The sequence below is a fragment of the Portunus trituberculatus genome, chromosome 46 (assembly GCF_017591435.1).
Source record: "Portunus trituberculatus isolate SZX2019 chromosome 46, ASM1759143v1, whole genome shotgun sequence".
Taxonomy (NCBI): Eukaryota; Metazoa; Arthropoda; class Malacostraca; order Decapoda; family Portunidae; genus Portunus; species Portunus trituberculatus.
Window position 1 is genome coordinate 15583272 of NC_059300.1, and position 20874 is coordinate 15604145.

Consider the following 20874-nt stretch of genomic DNA (forward strand, 5'->3'; position numbering starts at 1 on the left):
GGGTGGCCCTGAGGCAGTCATAACTAGGCTGCTCCCCCTCATTTGCCGAGAGGGTTTCAACACTGCTGTCACTATCACTCTCTCCTATTTCTTTTTCAGGATCATAGTCTGAATCATATTCATCTGGAGAGTCTTCCAGTATATCCTCACTATCTGTCTCATAATTATGATAATCCTCATCGCTGCTACACGAAGCAGACGCCATTATCTCTAATTAGGGTAGAGGCAATAGAACAGTTTCACCACGGCTGATACTAGAGAACTGATGTTCTTGGGGGGACTGTGGGAATAATATATGTCAAAGAATAGTGATTGGCTTTATAGTTTATGCATGAAAAATTAACTCCGATATTGATTGGCTAGTGGGGGGGATGGTTTTGTTACGCTGGGGTGGCTAAAAATAACGCCTCCAGTGTTTGTTTGTTTATAGTGAACCACGTGGAGCATAAAAAAGGCAAAATCCGCACTCAGGCCACGGTTATACACGGAAATGTATTTGTGTGGTACGACGCATACATGGCGGCATCTTGCGGTACCACGAGGTCGCTTTTTGCGGCGTACACGCACCACAAAACAGTCTTGCGGTATGGAAGGGGTTAATGCAAGGGAACTCAAGGCCATCTTGTTTACCCTTCAATCTTTTGCTTACTTACTTAAAGGCTGCCATGTTAAAGTTATGTGTGATAATACCACAGCCATTGCTTATGTAAATGAGATGGGTGGAACTAAGTCACTAGTGTGTAACTCTATCTGCATTTATATCTGGAATTGGTGTATTTCCAATGACATCTGGATTACTTGTGCACATATACTAGGAAAGAACAATGTGTTGGCGGATGCAGCCTCTCGTAATTTTAATAACAGGCATGAATGGCAACTTAATCCAAAAATTTTTAAGGAGTTGTATGTAGTTTTTGAAACTCCCTCCATTGACTTGTTTGCTTCTCGCTTAAACAAGCAACTAGATTGTTTTTGCTCGTGGACACCTGATCCAGAAGCAGAGCATGTGGATGCATTCACATTAAATTGGGCCAGTTTCGATCTGATTTACCTTTTTCCCACAATTCTCTCTTATTACTAGGTGTCTACAGAAAATGAAGGAGGAGAGAGCAAAGGGATGGATCATTGCTCCAATGCGGACTTCCCAACCATGGATGGGCTCTCTTCTACAAATGTTGGTCAAGGCACCAAGGCTCATCACACAGAAAACGAATGTACTACGACATCCCTCATCAGCGGACGAACATCCAATTATGACTCACACCCAAATGATGGCATGTCTTTTGTCAGGCGACAACTTAGAGGGAGAGGTGTATTGTCAGAAGGTACAGAGATTATCATAGCATCATGGAGACCAGGTACGATGCGACAATATAGACCACACATTAACAGATGGTCATCATTTTGTGATGGATGGAATATCAATCCCTCTCTAATCCCTCTGTAACTAATGTTTTGAATTTTCTTTCAGAGACCTTTCATAGAGGAGTGGGGTATGAGTCTGTCAACACGGCAAGAGGTGCTCTCTCCCTGCTTTAAGTATTATGTTGGAGAGATGTAGAGCTGGGAATCATCCACTTATCAACAGATTTATGCGTGGCGCGTTTAACTTGAGACCCTCTTGCCCTAGGTATGCAGAAACCTGGGAGGTGCAGCCAGTGTTACAGAAGCTGAGGTCCATGGGCCCATTACCAGTCCTGTCTTTGAAGTCTTTAACTTTGAAATTGGTGATGCTTATGGCACTGACTCAGGCAGCGAGAGTACAGACCTTACATTTATTATTGTATACCAATGCTAGTGTTGATAACAATTCTGTTTCACTCTTGTTGGGCGGCACCATTAAGCAGTGCCGTCCTAAGTTTAATGTTAGAATGCTTACGTTTCATGCTTATGTACCTGATTCTAGAATTTGTGTTGTGACTACCTTGAAGGAATATCTTAACAGAACAGAGAATCTGAGAAAGGAATTTGGGAAGGATAATGGGAAACTCCTAATCAGTCTGGTGAAGCCACATGAAAGTGTTTCCAAAGATACAGTGGCAAGGTGGATTAAGACTGTCCTTGCTGACTGTGGTATCAATACTAAGAAATTCCCGGCAGGCAGTGTTCGACCAGCCTCTACTTCTCCGGCCAAAGCCATGGATGTCCCAGTTCCTATTACCTTATCTAAGGCAGGTTGGACTCAGGAGACAACCTTTGCCAAACACTATAATAAGGAGATCACTCAGGTTTCAGATTCTTTTCAAGAGGCCATACTAGATTCTGTATTATAATGTTTACATGTTTCTCTGTTCACCTGTGTTGGAACTCAAATGAATGATTTTTTATACATTAATATGTATTTGTACGGGCCATATCTGTTGAAGGAGGATGGATTTTCATATAATGAAGTTTGGATTCGTTTTTAATTCTTTTATTTACTAATCCATCATTTGGAGAATGATTATTATTGGGTCGTTCTGAGAGTACACCCACATGGCTTCAAAATCTCATGTGTAGCCTCTTCAGCACTGGCGGTGGGTTGCTGAAGTAAAATTATAGAAGTACATGAGACTTACCGTAGGTCAGTTGAAATGTGCTTGATTTTTGGCAAGCCACCGCTGCTGGAGAGAGCTTTCACATGCCTGCCACTCCCACCCTTCGGAAAGAAGAAATTTTGAATTTGGGGTTTAGCTTTCCAACTGGGGCATTTTAAGAACCTTGTGGCATGTGGGTGGCTCTCAGTTCTTTAAAGTCTGCCGGTACCTTGATCTTTGTGCGTGCATCTCATGTGAAAGCTCTCTCCAGCAGCGATGGCTTGCTTCGCAAAATCCGAAGCACATTTCAACTGATCTACGGTAAGTCTCATGTACTTCTATAATTATTTGCTATATTAAATTTATGCCAAAATTTTATAGACAAAATAGCTTTCCCTCCTTGGTAATGTGATACATTCTTAACCTCTTCAGTACCAGGACATGTTTTTCATATTTATTCTGCTTACTATATGGTGATTTTATACAGCTTCAGGAAATTATTTGGGGATTAAAATAGTAAAATCTCTGCATTTTCTTCTTCTGACCTCCATAGACCCTTCCTAATGTAAATAAAATCACACCTAAAGCTCATGGTAGAAATGTCTCCCAGTACTTAAGGAGTTAAGAGTATTTTGCATAATCTTTAAACTGAAAATATTTCATTAAGTGCAACATTCTGATATAAATTTACAAGCTGGAATGTACCTTATTACCTTATACATTCATGGTATTCTATTCATTGTACTGCTGATTTATAACCACCTCAATTGTTTCACTGACATAAATTTCACCACAGATGATTTGATAGTTGGTGTTGTCTTTAAGCAGCAATATCAGTCATAACCATTAAATTCAAACTGAATTTATGGGTCATTTTATCTAAGAATCATCTTATTCTGAAAAAAAAAAAAAAAAAAAACAATATATGGTATTTTTACATACCAGATCAGAATGTACACGGTATCTATTAAAATATTTTCTATCAAGTGGCCATCTTTCTTTTATTATGAAAACCAATCCAAAGCCTACACCATCCTGCTACATGAATTACCATTAAAAACACAGATCTTGCTGTGACAATAAAACCTAAACATCTACTTGCCCAATCATACATTATGTGGATTAGTAAATGAAAATAATACATTATTTATGAGGCACTACATAAAGCACAGCACTCTCTTCCCTCATTCATATATGCACTGTATATACTGCAACCAGCTGCACTCATGCTAGGATGGCTGGAAAATCAATGAGGACGGGCAGTGATGTTTTTGCAGTTTGGAGATATAAAGATAGATAGCATATACTATATTAGAACTAATATGACATACATGACCTTGTGGGGCCAAGTCCTCTAGATGATTGAGAAGCATTCCATCATATAAAGAGACTCAGGGTTCTTATGCTTCAAAACCTGCTGGCTCTTGCATCAGTTACAGGTCCTGTATGTACAGCTGTACATGTAAGCTTACAACAAAGTAAATTTCTGAGAGAAAAGGGAAAAAAAATGTATTTCTTCCACAGCTACAGTTCTGTGTTTAGGGCACAATGATGTGTGCAACAACAATTGAGAAAGTATAAAAGTCCGCTGCAGGATAGGGATTTCAGAGGAAAAAATGTGTATAAGGTTCTAGTCATTTGCAATGCAATGGGTGAAGTTGGCTTAGGAGCAGTAGCATGAAACAAATGACACCAGACTATGATGAACATGTTTTTTTCTGAAAACATCAGAGATTTCAAGGATGCTGAATACTTTGCCTGAAGAGATTCAAAATGGTACACTATGAAAAGAGGAGTCCAGGCACTGAAGTGGGATGCAATCAAGCAGTGTTACTGGGCAGTAACAGTGGAGAACAAACTACCAAGAGAACAGTGATGTTCATCTCACTTACATTGGTGATCAGGTTGTCAAGGAGGTACTGCAAAGAGAAGTGAGAGATTGAGATAATGTCTGGGTCAGAGGAACAGGGAAAACAACCTTTTTCACACATGGCTCTGTTTCCCTCACAACAGGACATCACATACAGAAATATCTAAGTTAGCTCCATAATAGTACTTGGCAGAGGTTGTTCGTGTGCTTGTACATGATGCAAAGGAGATAGTTGTGGTGGTGCAGTGGTGCTATTTTCAGCAGGCCTAGAACTTTCAAATGATATCAAACACTACTTTAAATGTGGTGAAAAACATTAATGACATTAATGATGCCTAATAACAGCAGAACTGTGACTCTACAGTCACCCAATTTACATGTGGCTAAAAACAATAAGGAAACTGATGTAATAAACTAAACAAAACCTTAATTTCATAACAATTAATAAAATTCCATAGAAGGCAATCAACAATAAATATTATAGAATATTTTGTCATTTTAAGCAAAAGCAATCAACAAAACCAACTATGTTCTGTGATACTGTATTTGCATCTCATAAGAAATATTGTGTGCATGTGTGTGTGTGTGTATGTGTATTTACCTAGTTGTAGTTTTACAGGGCCTGGGCTTTTATGCTCGTGTGGCCCCATCTCCATATCTACACTTATCCAATTTTTCTTTAAAACTATGCACACTCGTTGCTGTCACCACTTCTTCACTCAGATTGTTCCACGTCTCAACACATCTTTGCATGAAACTATATTTTCTTATATCTCCTAGACATCTTCTCTTCCTCAGCTTTTTACTATGCGATCTTGTGCTTCGACTGTCATATTCTTCTCTCAGGAGCAGTTTCTCATTATCCACTTGGTCCATTCCGTTGATCAATTTATAAACTTGTATCAGATTCCCTCTCTCCCTTCTCTGTTCCAGAGTTGGTAGATCCATAGACTTTAGTCTCTCCTCATATGTCATCCATTCAAATTCTTGAACCATTCTTGTAGCCATTTTTTGTAGTCTCTCCAGCTTCCTTATGTGTTTCTTTTTATGGGGGGGCCACACTACACCTGCATATTCCAATCTGGGTCTTATTATAGTACTTATCAATTTCTTCATCATTTCTTTGTCCATGTAAAGAAATGCTAATTCAATATTCCTTAGCAGATTATATGTCTCTCTGAAGATTTTATCTATATGGCTTACCGGTTAATTGTTTTCTTCCATCGTCACTCCCAAATCCTTTTCCTTTTTTACTTTCTCCAGTTCTAGTCCATCTCCAATCTTGTAGATTCCCACTGGTCATCTTTCACTCTTTCCCATTTCCATGACATGGCTTTTGTCTACACTGAATTCCATCTCCCACTTTTTACTCCATTCCCAGATCTTATTTCGGTCTTCCTGCAGTATTTCACAATCCTCTTCTTGCTTTATAACTCCGCACAGTTCCGCATCGTCTGCAAACAGATTTATGTAGCTGTTCACTCCTTCTGGCATGTCATTTATGTATATGAGGAAAATTATTGGCGCCAGTACTGACCCCTGCGGCACTCCACTTTCTACTGCTCTCCACTCAGACTTCATATCTTTGACTACCGTCCTTATTTCTTTCCCCCTCAAATAATTTTCCATCCATTTCAATGTGCTTACTTTTAAGCCACCCTTCTCCTCTAACTTCCACAGTAGCCTTGCATGTGGTACTTTATTAAATGCCTTTGTGTGTGTGTGTTGTATTTACCTAGTTGTAGTTTTACAGGGCCTGGGCTTTATGCTCGTGTGGTCCCGTCTCCATATCTACACTTATCCAATTTTTCTTTAAAACTATGTACACTCTTTGCTGATACCACTTCCTCACTCAAACTGTTCCAAGTCTCAACACATCTTTGCGAGAAACTAAATTTTTTAACATCTCTCAGACATCGTCCCTTCCTTAGTTTCTTACTATGCGATCTTGTGCTTCTAAAGTCATATTCTTCTCTCAGGATCAGTTTCTCATTATCCACTTCATCCATTCCGTTAATCAATTTATAAACTTGTATCAGATCCCTCTCTCTTCTCTGCTCCAAGGTTGGTAGATCCATTGCCTTTAGTCTCTCCTCATATGCCATCCCTTTAAATTCTGGAACCATTCTTGTAGCCATTTTTGTAGTCTCTCTAATTTTCTTATGTGTTTCTTTTATGGGAGTCCACACAACTCCTGCATATTCCAATCTAGGTCTTATTTTAGTACTTATCAATTTCTTCATCATTTCCTTGTCCATATAGTGAAATGCTACTCCAATATTCCTTAGCAAATTATACGTCTCTCTGAAAATTCTATCAATATGGCTAACCGGTTGATTATTTTCTTCCATTGTCACTCCCAAGTCCTTTTCCTTTTTACTTTTTCTAGTTCTACTCCATCTCCCATCTTATAGATTCCCACTGGTCGTCTTTCACTTTTTCCCATTTCCATGACATGGCTTTTGTCCACATTGAATTCCATCTCCCATTTTTGCTCCATTTCCAGATCTTGTTTAAGTCTTCCTGTAGTATTTCACAATCCTCTTTTGTTTAATGACTCTGCACAGTTTCGCATCGTCCGCAAACAGATTTATGTAGCTGTTCACTCCCTCTGGCATGTCATTTATATATACGAGAAAAAGTATTGGTGCCAATACTGACCCCTGTGGCACTCCGCTGTCTACTGTTCTCCACTTGGACTTCATATCTTTAACTATCGTCCTTATTTCTCTCCCCCTTAAGTAATTCTTCATCCATCTCAATGTGCTTCCTTTAAGCCACCCTTCTCCTCTAACTTCCATAGTAATCTTTCATGTGGCACTTTATCAAAAGCCTTTTTAGATCTAAATAAATACAGTCAACCCATCCTCTCTCTCTTGTACTTTATCAACTATTCTAGAGTAGAAACTCAATAAATTTGTCACACATGACCGACCTTTTCTAAAACCAAATTGGCTATTTGATAATATTTTGTTGTCTTCAAGAAACTCGATCCATTGCTTCTTTATTACTTTTTCACACATCTTGCATATTACACTAGTTAGTGATACCGGCCTGTAATTTAAAGGTTCTTCCTTCCTTCCGCTCTTATATATGGGAACCACCTCAGCTCTTTTCCACTCCACTGGCACTGTTCCATTTTCTATTGAGCATTTTATGATGTTGTATATTGGACTTGCTAGTTCTTCCCTACATTCTTTCAGTATTCTGCCTGAGACTTCATCCGGTCCCATTGCCTTTTCCTCATCCAATTCCGTCATCAACTTTTTATTTCAAGCTTGGTTACTTTAATCTCTTTCATATAGACAGTCTCTATTACCCTGTGGTCTTTCAAATTTGGATTCCTTAGTAAAGACCTCATGAAATTTACTATTTAACAGTTCTGCCATACTTTTGGGTCTTCCACCATTCCGTTTTCTCCTTTTAACCTTTCTATTGTTTCTTTTTGTCTTATTTTTCCATTTATGAATCTGTAGAACAATTTTGGTTGTTCCTTACATTTTTCGACAATGTCCTTTTCATAGTTCTTTTCTTCTTCCTTTCTCACCTTAGCATATTCATTTCTTGCTGTTTTGAAGTTTTCCTTATTTTCTGGATTTCTGTTTCTTCTCCACCTTTTCCATGCTCCATCTCGTTTCTCCTTTGCCCTAGCACATCTTGCATTAAACCAATCTTTCTTTCCTTCTTCTTTAGGTCTATATTTCGGAACATATTCCTGACCCCAGTTTTGTATATTTCCAAAAATAAGTTATATTTCTCTTGAACCGTTAATGAGTTTTCCATCTCCTCCCAGTTTACGTTTTAAAATAGTTCTTGAGATTCTCAATATCAGCCTTTCTGTAATTTAATCGGTCTCCTTTGTATGATTCATCTCTATCTTCCTTTCCTTCTTCTATATCCATCTCTAATATTACATGGTCACTCTTTCCCAATGGGCACTTGTATCTTATATCATCGTTAATTGGTATATCCCTTGTAAAAACTAGGTCTAATCTTGCCGGCTCATCGTTTCCTCTGAATCTTGTGTTTTCCTTTACTCTTTGGACCATCAAATTATCTATCATTAGGTTCAGGAATCTATCTCCCAGGCATCTTCCCCATACCACTTTCATAATTTTCCCAGTCTACCTCCTTACAGTTGAAATCTCCTATCAATATCACTTTTCTCCTTTCCTTAATGATTCTTGTAAGACTCCTTATTGTGTCATCTATCATGTCTCTATATTCTTGGTTAGTCCATGAGTTTGTTTTGGTGGCACATATGTTCCAATGATTGTTAACTCCTTTTTGTTAATATGCATCTTAACATACAGTATTTCTGATTTTCCTTCCCCAAACTCCACTTGATTTACCACTATCTCCTTCCTTAACATCATCATGACTCCTCCTCCTCCTTTACCCACTCTCTCTCTCCTCCATATATTATACCTTTTATCTATGTCTATTTTATTGCCTCATTTAACTTTGTTTCCACCAGGCATACAATATCTGGTTCTTCTTTCTTTATGTAATCTCTTAATTCTAATTTACTAGATAAAATCCCATCTATGTTTGTATACATCATTTTAATCTCTTGTTCTTATCATTTTTAGTTAAACTTGCTCCATTCTTTTCTCTTCTTTCTCTTTTATATACCATTTCCTTATCCTGTCTCCTATAATTCTCCAAAAATGCCTTCTTCTCCTCCTCTGACCTTTCATTATTTTTTCTCTTGCTTCTGCCACCAGTTCATTGTGTCTCTTCCTTTCCTCCTCGTTTCTATTTTTCTTTATATATATATCTTTGCAACCTTCTGTTTCTCTGAGTTTCGTTTTCTATATAGTACTTCTTCTGCTGCTGCTTGTGATTTTAGTAATATCTTAATTGGTCTCACTGTTCCTTCTTGATATGGTCCCATTCTATGGATTTCTTCTACTTCCTCTTCTAAGTTCTGTCTATCCTCGTCATTCAGATGTTTTAGTAGGTCTTTTACTGATTTCATTTCGTCTTTTTCCTTCTTGGTCTATATTTAACATTTTTTCTTTCAGTCCAAAAATAATTACACTCTTCTTTTTTCCGCAATTTCTCTTACTAAATTTTCTTTTTCTTGAGGACTCCTATCATTTTGCTTGTCATATTTTCATCTCTTTCTTTTAACTGTTCTTGAAATACTTCTTGAAATGATTCCTTGTCTTTCTTATCTTGGATTCTCCATGCTTGTACTTCTTTTTAATCACGTCTTGTACTCTTTCTTCTTCTTTGTTAACTAGATCTTTTAGCTTTTCTTTTTCTTTCTCGGCTTTACCGAGTCCTTCTTCCATCAATTTCTTATAGTTCGCTATTTGGACTTTTAATTCTTCATTTTCGGTTCTTAGCCTAGTTTCGTTTTCTTCCACTCTTTTATCCTTTCTTTCAATTTCTGGAGCTCTTTATCCTGTTCTTCATTCTCTTTCATTCCCATACTCTCCTTTATCAATTTATCTAATTTACGTTCGATAGTTAAGACTCTATCAAATAGTGAAGTTTGCGCCGTATCAAAGCCTTCAAATTCTCCTCCTCCCTCACCAACATTGTCATCATCAGCTTTCATTCTTTCCTTGTCACATACCTGCATTTAGATGGAATATCTTTCTCACTCATTATTATTTAACACTGTATTCATGAAAAAAAATGAGTCCACACTTATCGCCCAGGCCACTGTAAACCCAAACAAAGGTAGTGAAGATCAGCTGATTCTCGGGAGCGACGGTATCGCGTCCTTCCTCTGCTGCGTCTCTCTGTGTGTGTGTGTGTGTGTGTGTGTGTGTGTGTGTGTGTGTGTGTGTGTGTGTGTGTGTGTGTGTGTGTGTGTGTGTGTGTGTGTGTGTGTGTGTGTGTGTGTGTGTATTTACCTAATTGTATTTACCTAATTGTAACATACGGAAAAGAGCTATGCTCGTGTTGTCCCGTCTCCATATCTATTAATGTCCAGCTTTTCTTAAAATCATGAATATTCCTTGCGTTGACCACTTCCACGTCTAAACTATTCCATGCTTCCACCCTTCTATGAGGAAGCTATATTTTTCACATCTCTCCTATAAGTGGCCATTTTAGTTTTTCCCATGCCCTCTCGACATTCTTCCATTCCACATACACAGATCTTCCCTATCCATTTTTCCATGCCAATCATCACTCTGTATATTGCTATCAGGTCTCCCCTTTCTCTTCTGTTTTCCAGGGTTGGAAGTTGCATTCTTTTCAGTCTGTCTTCATAAGTCAAATCTCTTAAGTCAGGCACCATTTTGTTGCAGCCCTCTGTACTTTCTCTAGTTTCCTTATGTGTTTCTTTAAGTTCGAGCCCACTGTATTGTTGCATATTCAAGCCTCGGTCTTATCATTGCAGTAATTATTTTCTTCATCATTTCTTCATCTAGATATCGAACGCCACTCTTATGTTCCTCAATAAGTTCAATACTTCTCCAATTATTTTGTTTATATGTCTCTCTGGCGATAGGTCATTGGTAATTGTCACCCCAAGGTCTTTTTCTTCATGACTGGTTTTATGTCTTCATTTCCTATCTTGTACATACTCCTGATTCTTCTTTCACTCTTGCCAAACTCTATTTTCTTGCATTTTGTCGTGTTGAACTCCATTTGCCATGTACAGCTCCATTTCCATATTCTGTCCAAGTCTTCCTGGAGTAGTTCGCAATCTTTGTCACATCTCACTTTTCTTAACAATTTTGCATCGTCTGCAAATAGGCTCACATAACTGGACACCCCATCCACCATGTCATTTATGTAGACTGCGAACATTACTGGTGCCAACACTGATCCCTGTGGAACTCCACTCTCCACCAATCCCCATTCTGATGGTCTGTCCTTAATTATTGTTCTCATTTCTCTTCCTACCAAAAGTCTTCCATCCATTTTAGTAAACTGCCATGCACTCCTCCTACCATTTCAAGTTTCCAGATCAGTCTCTGGTGTGGTACCTTATCAAAGGCCTTTTTTAAATCCAGATATATTCCATCAGCCCAACCATCTCTTTCCTGTATTACATCTATCACCCTCGAATAGTAACATATCAGGTTTGTCGTGCATGAACGCCCTTTCTAAAACCAAATTGACACTCACAAAGTATGTCATTTTCTCCAAGAAGTCTGTCCATCTAGTCTTCACCACCCTCTCACACATCTTAGCTACCACACTTGTAAGTGACACTGGTCTATAGTTCAATGGGTCTCTCTTGTTACCTGATTTATAGATTGGGACAATGTTAGCTCTTTTCCAGTCTTGGGGCACTACACCTTCCCTTAATGAGGCATCAATTACTTCACAAACTTTTTCTGCCAATTGCTCCTGCATTCTCTTAAAATCCATCCTGATACCCCATCAGGTCCCACAGCTTTTCTCACTTCTAAACTCCCCATCATGTTCTTGATCTCCTCCACCGTTACTTGAAACTCCTTCATAATCCCTTTCTGTTCCATTACCAGTGGTTTGTCAAAAGCAGTCTCCTTTGTGAATACCTTCCGAAAGCATCCATTCATAGCCTCTGCCATTTCCTGGGATCTTCACTGTATACTCCATTTACTTCTAAACTTTCAATACTTTCTCTATTTTTGATGTTGTTGTTCACATGTCTGTAAAAAAGCCTTGGTTGGTCTTTACATTTATCAATTATATCCTTTTCTTGTTTCTTTCTTTCTTCTCTTCTAATCAACACATATTCATTTCTTGCTCTTTTGTAACTTTCCACTGCTTAATCCGTCTTTTCCTTCTCCACCTCTTCCATGCATCCTCTTTTCTTGTTCTAGCCTTTTCACATCTATCGTTAAACCAGTCCTGCTTTCCAACTTCTCTATGTTGTCTTATTGGTACAAATTTTTCTCACCTTCTTTGTATATTTTATAAATTCCTTCCACTTTTCATTTGCTCCTTAGCACTCTTGAATTTCATCCAATTTGTCTCTTGAAAGAATTTCTTTAGGTTTCCAAAATCTGTCTTGGCATAATTCCATCTTCCCACTTTATATTCTTCATTTCTTCTAGATTTCTCTTCGTCTATCACCTTGAACTCCAAAACTGCATGATCACTCTTTGCTAAAGGGCACTCCACCCTCATCTCCTCAATGACCATTGGCTCTGTACTAAAGACCAAGTCCAGTCTTGACGATGCTCCCTCTCCTCCAAACCTAGTATCTTCTTTGACCCACTGAGTTAACACATTTTCCATTGCCAGTGTCAATAGTGTATTTCCCCATGTTGTCTCTGATCCTTCCATTGACCAGTCCTCCCAACACACCTCTTTACAATTAAAATCTCCCATCATTATAGTTCGTTCACAGCCACCCAACATTTCTTCCAGACATGTTCCTGTATCACTTATCATTTCTTCATATTCCTGTACTGACCATGCATTTGTCTTAGGTGGTACGTACACCACTATGTAGTGCCTCTTTTTCCTTCATTAGTTTCTGCTCTGATCTTTAGCACTTCTGCCTTTCCCATACCTTTTTCACTTGATCCACCTTTATATCTTTTTAACCAGCAACATCACTCCTCCTCCCATCTTACCTACTCTATTTCTTTTCCAAACGTTATATTTCCTTCTCCAACCTTCATCAGGTCTTCTCCTCTCTCAGTTTTGTTTCAGTAAGACCCACAATATCTGGGTTCTTGTCCCTCAAGTAATCGTTGAGTTCTAAAATCCCGATATCACTCCATTTATGTTGGAATACATTACATTTCGCTCATATGTAAGTTTCTTTAGTCCTTTCTTGCTGTACTTTTCTGGGTTATGAACCACTTCCTCAGTCTCATATCCAAGATTCTCCAGAAAAACTCTTTCTTCTCTTCTTCTGTCCTCTCTTCATTTTTTTCAAAGCCTCCTTTCTCAACTCATTTAACATTTCTCTTTCCTTTTCACCGAGATCTCTTCTCAACCAAATCTTCCTTGTTGTTTCCTGCTGGGCTAGCCTCCATGACTTCTCCACCAATTCATCTACATCCTTTTGTGACTTAAGTTTGATTCTTATTGGCCTCATACCTTCTCTTGTGAACTTTCCAATTCTATGGAAGTCCTCTATTTCTTGTACTAGGTCTTTTCCTCCTCTTGCACCACATTAATGATATTATTTATCACCTTTTTATGTTTTTCTCTCTCCATTTTACTCGGTGTCTTATCCTCCTCCACACCAAATATCACCACACATCTCTTTTTGTCTACAGTTTCCCTCACCAATGTCTCATTTGACTTAATAACCTTCACCACTTTCTCAGCTATCTTCTCTTCTATGATCTGTTGATCTATAATTTCAGCAAGGCCCAAAGTTTTCTCCCCTGACTCTTTGATTTCCTTTTCCAGACTTGCAACTTTGTAATTTACCTCCTTTCTTTCCACTTCCTGACTTTTTTTCCATTCAGCCTGCTTCTCCATCACTTTTCCTAGAGATTCTCCACATTTTTCGCAATTCACTTTAATTAGCTTAACTTCCTCTTTCAGTGCTGCATTTTCCTTCTTCATATCGGCACCATCTCTCTTTACATTGTCATAACTCGTTTCCAGGCCCTCATACTTTTCAAACAGTTTTTCAATTTTACCTTCTAACTCCAGAATTTTCTTCACATAAGCGCTCTCTGTGTGTGTGTGTGTGTGTATTTACCTAGTTGTATTTACCTAGTTGTAGTTTTACAGGGCCTGGGCTTTATGCTCGTGTGGTCCTGTCTCCATATCTACACTTATCCAATTTTTCTTTAAAACTATGTACACTCTTTGCTGATACCACTTCCTCACTCAAACTGTTCCAAGTCTCAACACATCTTTTGGAAACTAAATTTTTAACATCTCTCAGACATCGTCCCTTCCTTAGTTTCTTACTATGCGATCTTGTGCTTCTAAAGTCATATTCTTCTCTCAGGATCAGTTTCTCATTATCCACTTCATCCATTCCGTTAATCAATTTATAAACTTGTATCAGATCCTCTCTCTCTTCTCTGCTCCAAGGTTGGTAGATCCATTGCCTTTAGTCTCTCCTCATATGCCATCCCTTTCAATTCTGGAACCATTCTTGTAGCCATTTTTGTAGTCTCTCTAATTTTCTTATGTGTTTCTTTTTATGGGAGTCACACAACTCCTGCATATTCCAATCTAGGTCTTATTTTAGAACTTATCAATTTCTTCATCATTTCCTTGTCCATATAGTGAAATGCTACTCCAATATTCCTTAGCAAATTATATGTCTCTCTGAAAATTCTATCAATATGGCTAACTGGTTGATTATTTTCTTCCATTGTCACTCCCAAGTCCTTTTCCTTTTTTACTTTTTCTAGTTCTACTCCATCTCCCATCTTATAGATTCCCACTGGTCGTCTTTCACTTTTTCCCATTTCCATGACATGGCTTTTGTCCACATTGAATTCCATCTCCCATTTTTTGCTCCATTTCCAGATCTTGTTTAAGTCTTCCTGTAGTATTTCACAATCCTCTTTTTATTTAATGACTCTGCACAGTTTCGCATCGTCCATAAACAGATTTATGTAGCTGTTCACTCCTCTGGCATGTCATATATATATATAGAGAAAAGTATTGGTGCCAATACTGACCCTGTGGCACTCCGCTGTCTACTGTTCTCCACTTGGACTTCATATCTTTAACTATCGTCCTTATTTCTCTCCCCCTTAAGTAATTCTTCATCCATCTCAATGTGCTTCCTTTTAAGCCACCCTTCTCCTCTAACTTCCATAGTAATCTTTCATGTGGCACTTTATCAAATGCCTTTTTTAGATCTAAATAAATACAGTCAACCCATCCCTCTCTCTCTTATACTTTATCAACTATTCTAGAGTAGAAACTCAAGAAATTTGTCACACATGACCGACCTTTACTAAAACCAAATTGGTTATTTGATAATATTTTGTTGTCTTCAAGAAACTCAATCCATTGCTTCTTTATTACTTTTTCACACATCTTGCATATTACACTAGTTAGTGATACCGGTCTGTAATTTAAAGCTTCTTCCTTCCTTCCGCTCTTATATATGGGAACCACCTCAGCTCTTTTCCACTCCACTGGCACTGTTCCATTTTCTATTGAGCATTTTATGATGTTGTATATTGGACTTTGTTTTTTTTTTTGTTTGTGTGTGTGTGTGTGTGTGTGTGTGTGTGTGTGTGTGTGTGTGTGTGTGTAATTATTGTTTGTGTGTGTCCATATTTACCTAGTTGTAGTTTTACAGGGCCTGGGCTTTATGCTCGTGTGGATCTCCCCGAAACTCCTTCATAATCTCCATATCTACACTTATCAATCTTACTTTAAAAGTATGCACACTCGTTGCAGACACACTTCTTCATTTAAACTGTTCCACGTCTCAATACATCTTTGGAAACTATATTTTTAATATCTCTCAGACATCTTCCTTTCTCAGCTTTTACTATGCGATCTTGTGCTTCGGATGTCATATTCTTCTCTCAGGATCAGTTTCTCATTATCCACGTGGTCCATTCCGTTAATCAATTTATAAACTTGTATCAGGTCTCCTCTCTCCCTTCTTTGTTCCAGGGTTGGTAGATCCTTTAGTCTCTCCTCATATGTCATCCCTTCAAATTCTGGAACCATTCTTGTAGCCATTTTTGTAGCTCTCTCCAATTTCCTTATGTGTTTCTTTTTATGAGGGGTCCACACTACTCCTGCATATTCCAATCTGGGTCTTATTACAGTACTTATCAATTTCTTCATCATTTCTTTGTCCATGTAGTGAAATGCTACTCCAATATTCCTTAGCAAATTATATGTTTCTCTAAAAATTCTATCAATATGGTTTACTGGTTGATTGTTTTCTTCCATCCTCACTCCTAAGTCCTTTTCCTTTTTAACTTTCTTCAGTTCTACTCCATCTCCCATCTTATAGATTCCCACAGGTCGTCTTTCACTCTTTCCCATTTCCATGACATGGCTTTTGTTCACATTGAATTCCATTTCCCACTTTTTACTCCATTCCCAGATCTTATTTAGGTCTTCTTGCAGTATTTCACAATCCTCTTTTTGCTTTATAACTCTGCACAGTTTCGTATCATCTGCAAACAGATTTATGTAGCTGTTCACTCCTTCTGGCATGTCGTTAATATAAATGAGGAAAAGTATTGGTGCCAATACTGACCCCTGTGGCACTCCGCTTTCTACTGCTCTCCTCTTGGACTTCATATCTTTAACTACCGTCCTTATTTCTCTCCCCCTCAAATAATTTTCTATCCATCTCAATGTGCTTCCTTTTAAGCCACCCGTCTCCTCTAACTTCCATAGTAATCTTCCATGTGGCACTTTGTCAAACGCCTTTTTTAAATCCAAATAAATACAGTCAACCCATTCCTCTCTCTCTTGTATTCTATCAACTATTCTAGAATAGAAACTCAATAAATTAGTTACACAAGACCGTCTTTTTCTAAAACCAAATTGGCTATTTGATATTAATTTGTTGTCTTCAAGGAATTCGATCCATTGTTTCTTTATTATTCTTTCACATATCTTGCATATTACACTAGTTAGTGATACCAGTCTGTAATTTAAAAGTTCTTCCTTCCTTCCGCTCTTATATATGGGAACCACCTCAGCTCTTTTCCATTCTACTGGTACTGTTCCATTTTCTATTGAGCATTTTATGATGTATATAGGACTTGCTAGTTCTTCCCTACATTCTTTCAGTATTCTGCCTGACACTTCATCTGGTCCCATTGCCTTCTCTTCATCCAGTTCCTTTATTAACTCTTTTATTTCAAGCTTGGTTACTTTAATCTCTTTCATATAGATTGTCTCTCTATTACTCTGTGGCCTTTCAAATTTGGATTCCTTAGTAAAAACCTCCTGGAATTTTTTATTTAATAGTTCTGCCATACTTTTTGGGTCTTCCACCATCCCGTTCTCTCCTTTTAACCTTTCTGTTGTTGTTTTTTTTGCCTAATTTTTCCATTTATGAATCTATAGAAGAATTTTTGTTATTTCTTACATTTTTCGACAATGTCTTTTTCGAAGTCCTTTTCCTCTTCCTTCCTCACCTTAACATATTCATTTCTCGCTGCTTTGAAGTTTTCCTTATTTGCTAGATTTATATTTCTCCTCCACCTTTTCCATGCTCCATCTCTTTTCTCCTTTGCCCTAGCACACCTTGCATTAAACCAATCTTTCTTTCCTTGTTCTTTAGGTCTATATTTCGGGACATATTCCCTGACTCCTGTTTTGTATATTTCCAAAAATAAGTTATATTTCTCTTGCATTGTCTCTGAGTTTTCCATCTCCTCCTAGTCTATGTTTTTAAAATAGTTCTTGAGATTCTCAATATCAGCCTTTCTGTAATTTAATCGGTTTCCTTTGTATGAATCGTCTCTATCTTCCTTTCTCTCTTCTATATCCATTTCTAATATTACATGGTCACTCTTTCCCAATGGGCACTTAAATCTTATATCATCATTCATTTGTATACCCCTTGTAAAAACTAGGTCGAATCTCTCGCTCTTTCCTCTGAATCTTGTGCATTCCTTTATTCTCTGGTCCATCATATTGTCTATCATTAGGTTCAAGAATCTTTCTCCCCAGGCTTTTTCCCCCATACCACTTTCATAATTTTCCCAGTCCACTTCTTTACAGTTGAGATCTCCTACTAATATCACTTTTCTCCTTTCTTTAACGATTGTCGTTAGACTCCTTATTGTGTCATCTATCATGTCTTTATATTCTTGATTGGTCCATGAATTTGTTTTTGGTGGCACATATGTTACAATGATTGTTAACTCTTTTTTATTAATATGCATCTTAACATACAATACTTCTGCTTTTCCTTCCCCACATCCCACTTGGTTTATCACTATCTCCTTCCTTAACATCATTATGATTCCTCCTCCTCCTTTACCCACTCTGTCTCTTCTCCATACATTATACCTGTGTGTGTGTATTCACCTAGTTGTATTCACCTAGTGTGGCCCCGTCTCCATATCTACACACATCCAACTTTCCTTTAAAACTATGCACACTCCTTGCTGACAACACCTCCTCACTCAAACCATTCCACACCTCCACACATCTTTGTGGGAAACTATATTTTTTCACATCCTTCAAGCATATTCCCTTGGCTATCTTTTTACTATGCGATCTTGTAGTTCTACTTAAGTTTTCCTCTCTCAACATCATTTGCTCATTATCCACTTCATCCAGTCCATTCAACAGTTTATAAACCTGTATTAAATCTCCTCTTTCTCTTCTTTGTTCCAAGGTAGGCAAATTCATTTCTTTTAATCTCTCCTCATAGGTCATTTCTGCCAATTCCGGAACCATTTTTGTTGCCATTCTCTGCAATCTCTCCAACTTCCTTATATGCTTCTTTTATAAGGGACCAAACCACTCCAGCATATTCCAATCTTGGTCTAATTACCATACTAATTAATTTCTTCATCATATCTTTATCCATATAATGGAAGGCTAATCCAATATTTTTATCAAATTATACGTTTCTCCAAACATCTTATCAATATGAGCCTCAAACTGCCCATGGTCTTGTATTATCACTCCCAAATCCTTTTCCTTTTCCACCTTTTTCAACACTACTTCTTCACCCATCTTATATGACCCTCTTGGCCGTCTTCCACTCTTTCCCATCTCCATCACATGACTTTTGCTCAGATTAAATTCCATTTGCCACCTCTTGCTCCACTCCCAAATCTTATCCAGGTCTGCCTGTAAAATTTCACAATCTTCTTCACTCTTCACACACCTACACAACTTCGCATCATCCGCAAACAAATTAATATAACTGTTTACTCCTCTGGCATGTCATTTATATATACCAGGAAAAGTATTGGTGCCAGCACTGAGCCTTGTGGGACTCCACTCTCCACCACCAACCAGTCCGACCTTGCATCCCTTATTACCGTTCTCATCTCCCTCCATCTCAAGTAGTTTTCCATCCACTTTAACACTTTTCCTTTCAGTCCTCCATAAATCTCTACTTTCCATAACAGTCTCGTGAGGTACCTTGTCAAAAGCTTTCTTTAAATCCAAATATACACAGTCCATCCATCCTCTCTCTCCTGTATTTTGTCAACCACTCTTGAATAAAAGCTCAGTAGATTTGTTACACATGACCTCCCTTTCCTGAAGCCAAATTGATGATCCGATAATAACTTATGATCCTCCAGGAACCGTATCCAATATTTCTTTATCACCCTCTCACAAATCTTACCGACCACACTTGTTAGAGACACAGGTCTATAGTTAAGAGGCTCTTCCTTACTGCCTCCCTTATAAATGGGCACCACTTCAGCTCTCTTCCACTCTACTGGTACTTCCCTGTTTCTAATGAGCACCTTATAATATCATATAATGGATCAATCAATTCTTCTCTACACTCCTTCAATAATTTTCCTGAAACTTCATCTGGTCCCATCGCTTTATCATCTTTAAGTTCCTCCAACATTTTATATAACTCCTTTTAGGTATCTTAATGTCCTCCATGTGCACATTTCCTTGTACATTCTGTGGCTTTACAAACATTGTTTCTTTAGTAAATACTTGCTGAAACCTATTATTTAGCAATTCCGCTATATTCTTAGGGTCATCTACTATCCCTTGCTCTCCTTTTAATCTTTCAATGGACTCTCTCTTTTAAGTTTACCATTTATGAACCTGTAAAACAATTTTGGATGTTCCTTACTCTTGTCTACAATATCTTTTCAAATTTTCTTTCTTCCTCCTCCTTACCCTCACATACTCATTTCTTGCCACTCTATAATTCTCCTTATTTAGTATATTCCTGCTCTTTTTCCATCTTTTCCAAGCCACATCTCTCTTTTCCTTAGCCTTAACACAAGTTGCATTAAACCAATCCTTTCTTCCTTCCTCTCTTGGTTTATACTTTGGTACAAATTTCATAACTCCTTCTTTATAATATTTCATAAAAATCTCATATTTCTTTTGCACTTCTCTGATTTGTAACATCTCCTCCCAATCTAATTTTCTGAAATAATTTTTCAAACTTTCTGTGTCCATCTTTCTATAATTCAATCTACCACTCCTGTATGTCTCGTCCTTCCTTCGCTGTGTTGTTGCTATCTGCATTTCCATAACCACATGATCACTCTTTCCCAAAGGACACTTGTATTGTATATCTCCACATAGGTACACTTCTCTTGTTAACACCAAATCCAGTCTAGCCGGTTCATCATCTCCTCTATATCTAGTATTTTCCTTCACCCTCTGTTCCATCATATTTTCCATCATTAGATTAAGAAATCTCTCTCCCATGCTTCTTCTCCAACACCACTTACTAGATTTTCCCAATCCACCTCCTTACAATTAAAATCTCCTACTAGTATCACCTTTCTTTTTCCAGATAATACACTTTCCAAACTCTGTAAAGTATCCTTGATCATATTGTCGTATTCCCTTAATGTCCAAGAATTTGTTTTAGGAGGTACATAGGTCACCATGATTATTAATTCTTTTCCATCACTTTTATCCTTATGCTTATCACTTCTGCGTTGT

The 20874-nt window shown here is 37.8% G+C and overlaps 1 protein-coding gene across 1 annotated transcript in view; it reads right to left on the reverse strand.

Moving 5' to 3' along the window:
- The window catches only part of LOC123519725 (AMP deaminase 2-like), a 226816-nt gene that overhangs the window by 151576 nt on the left and 54366 nt on the right, over positions 1-20874 (reverse strand). The window contains exon 5 of the mRNA XM_045281229.1: positions 4409-4435. Within this exon, the coding sequence (XP_045137164.1) occupies positions 4409-4435 (27 nt within the window). The remainder of the gene's footprint in view (positions 1-4408; positions 4436-20874) is intronic.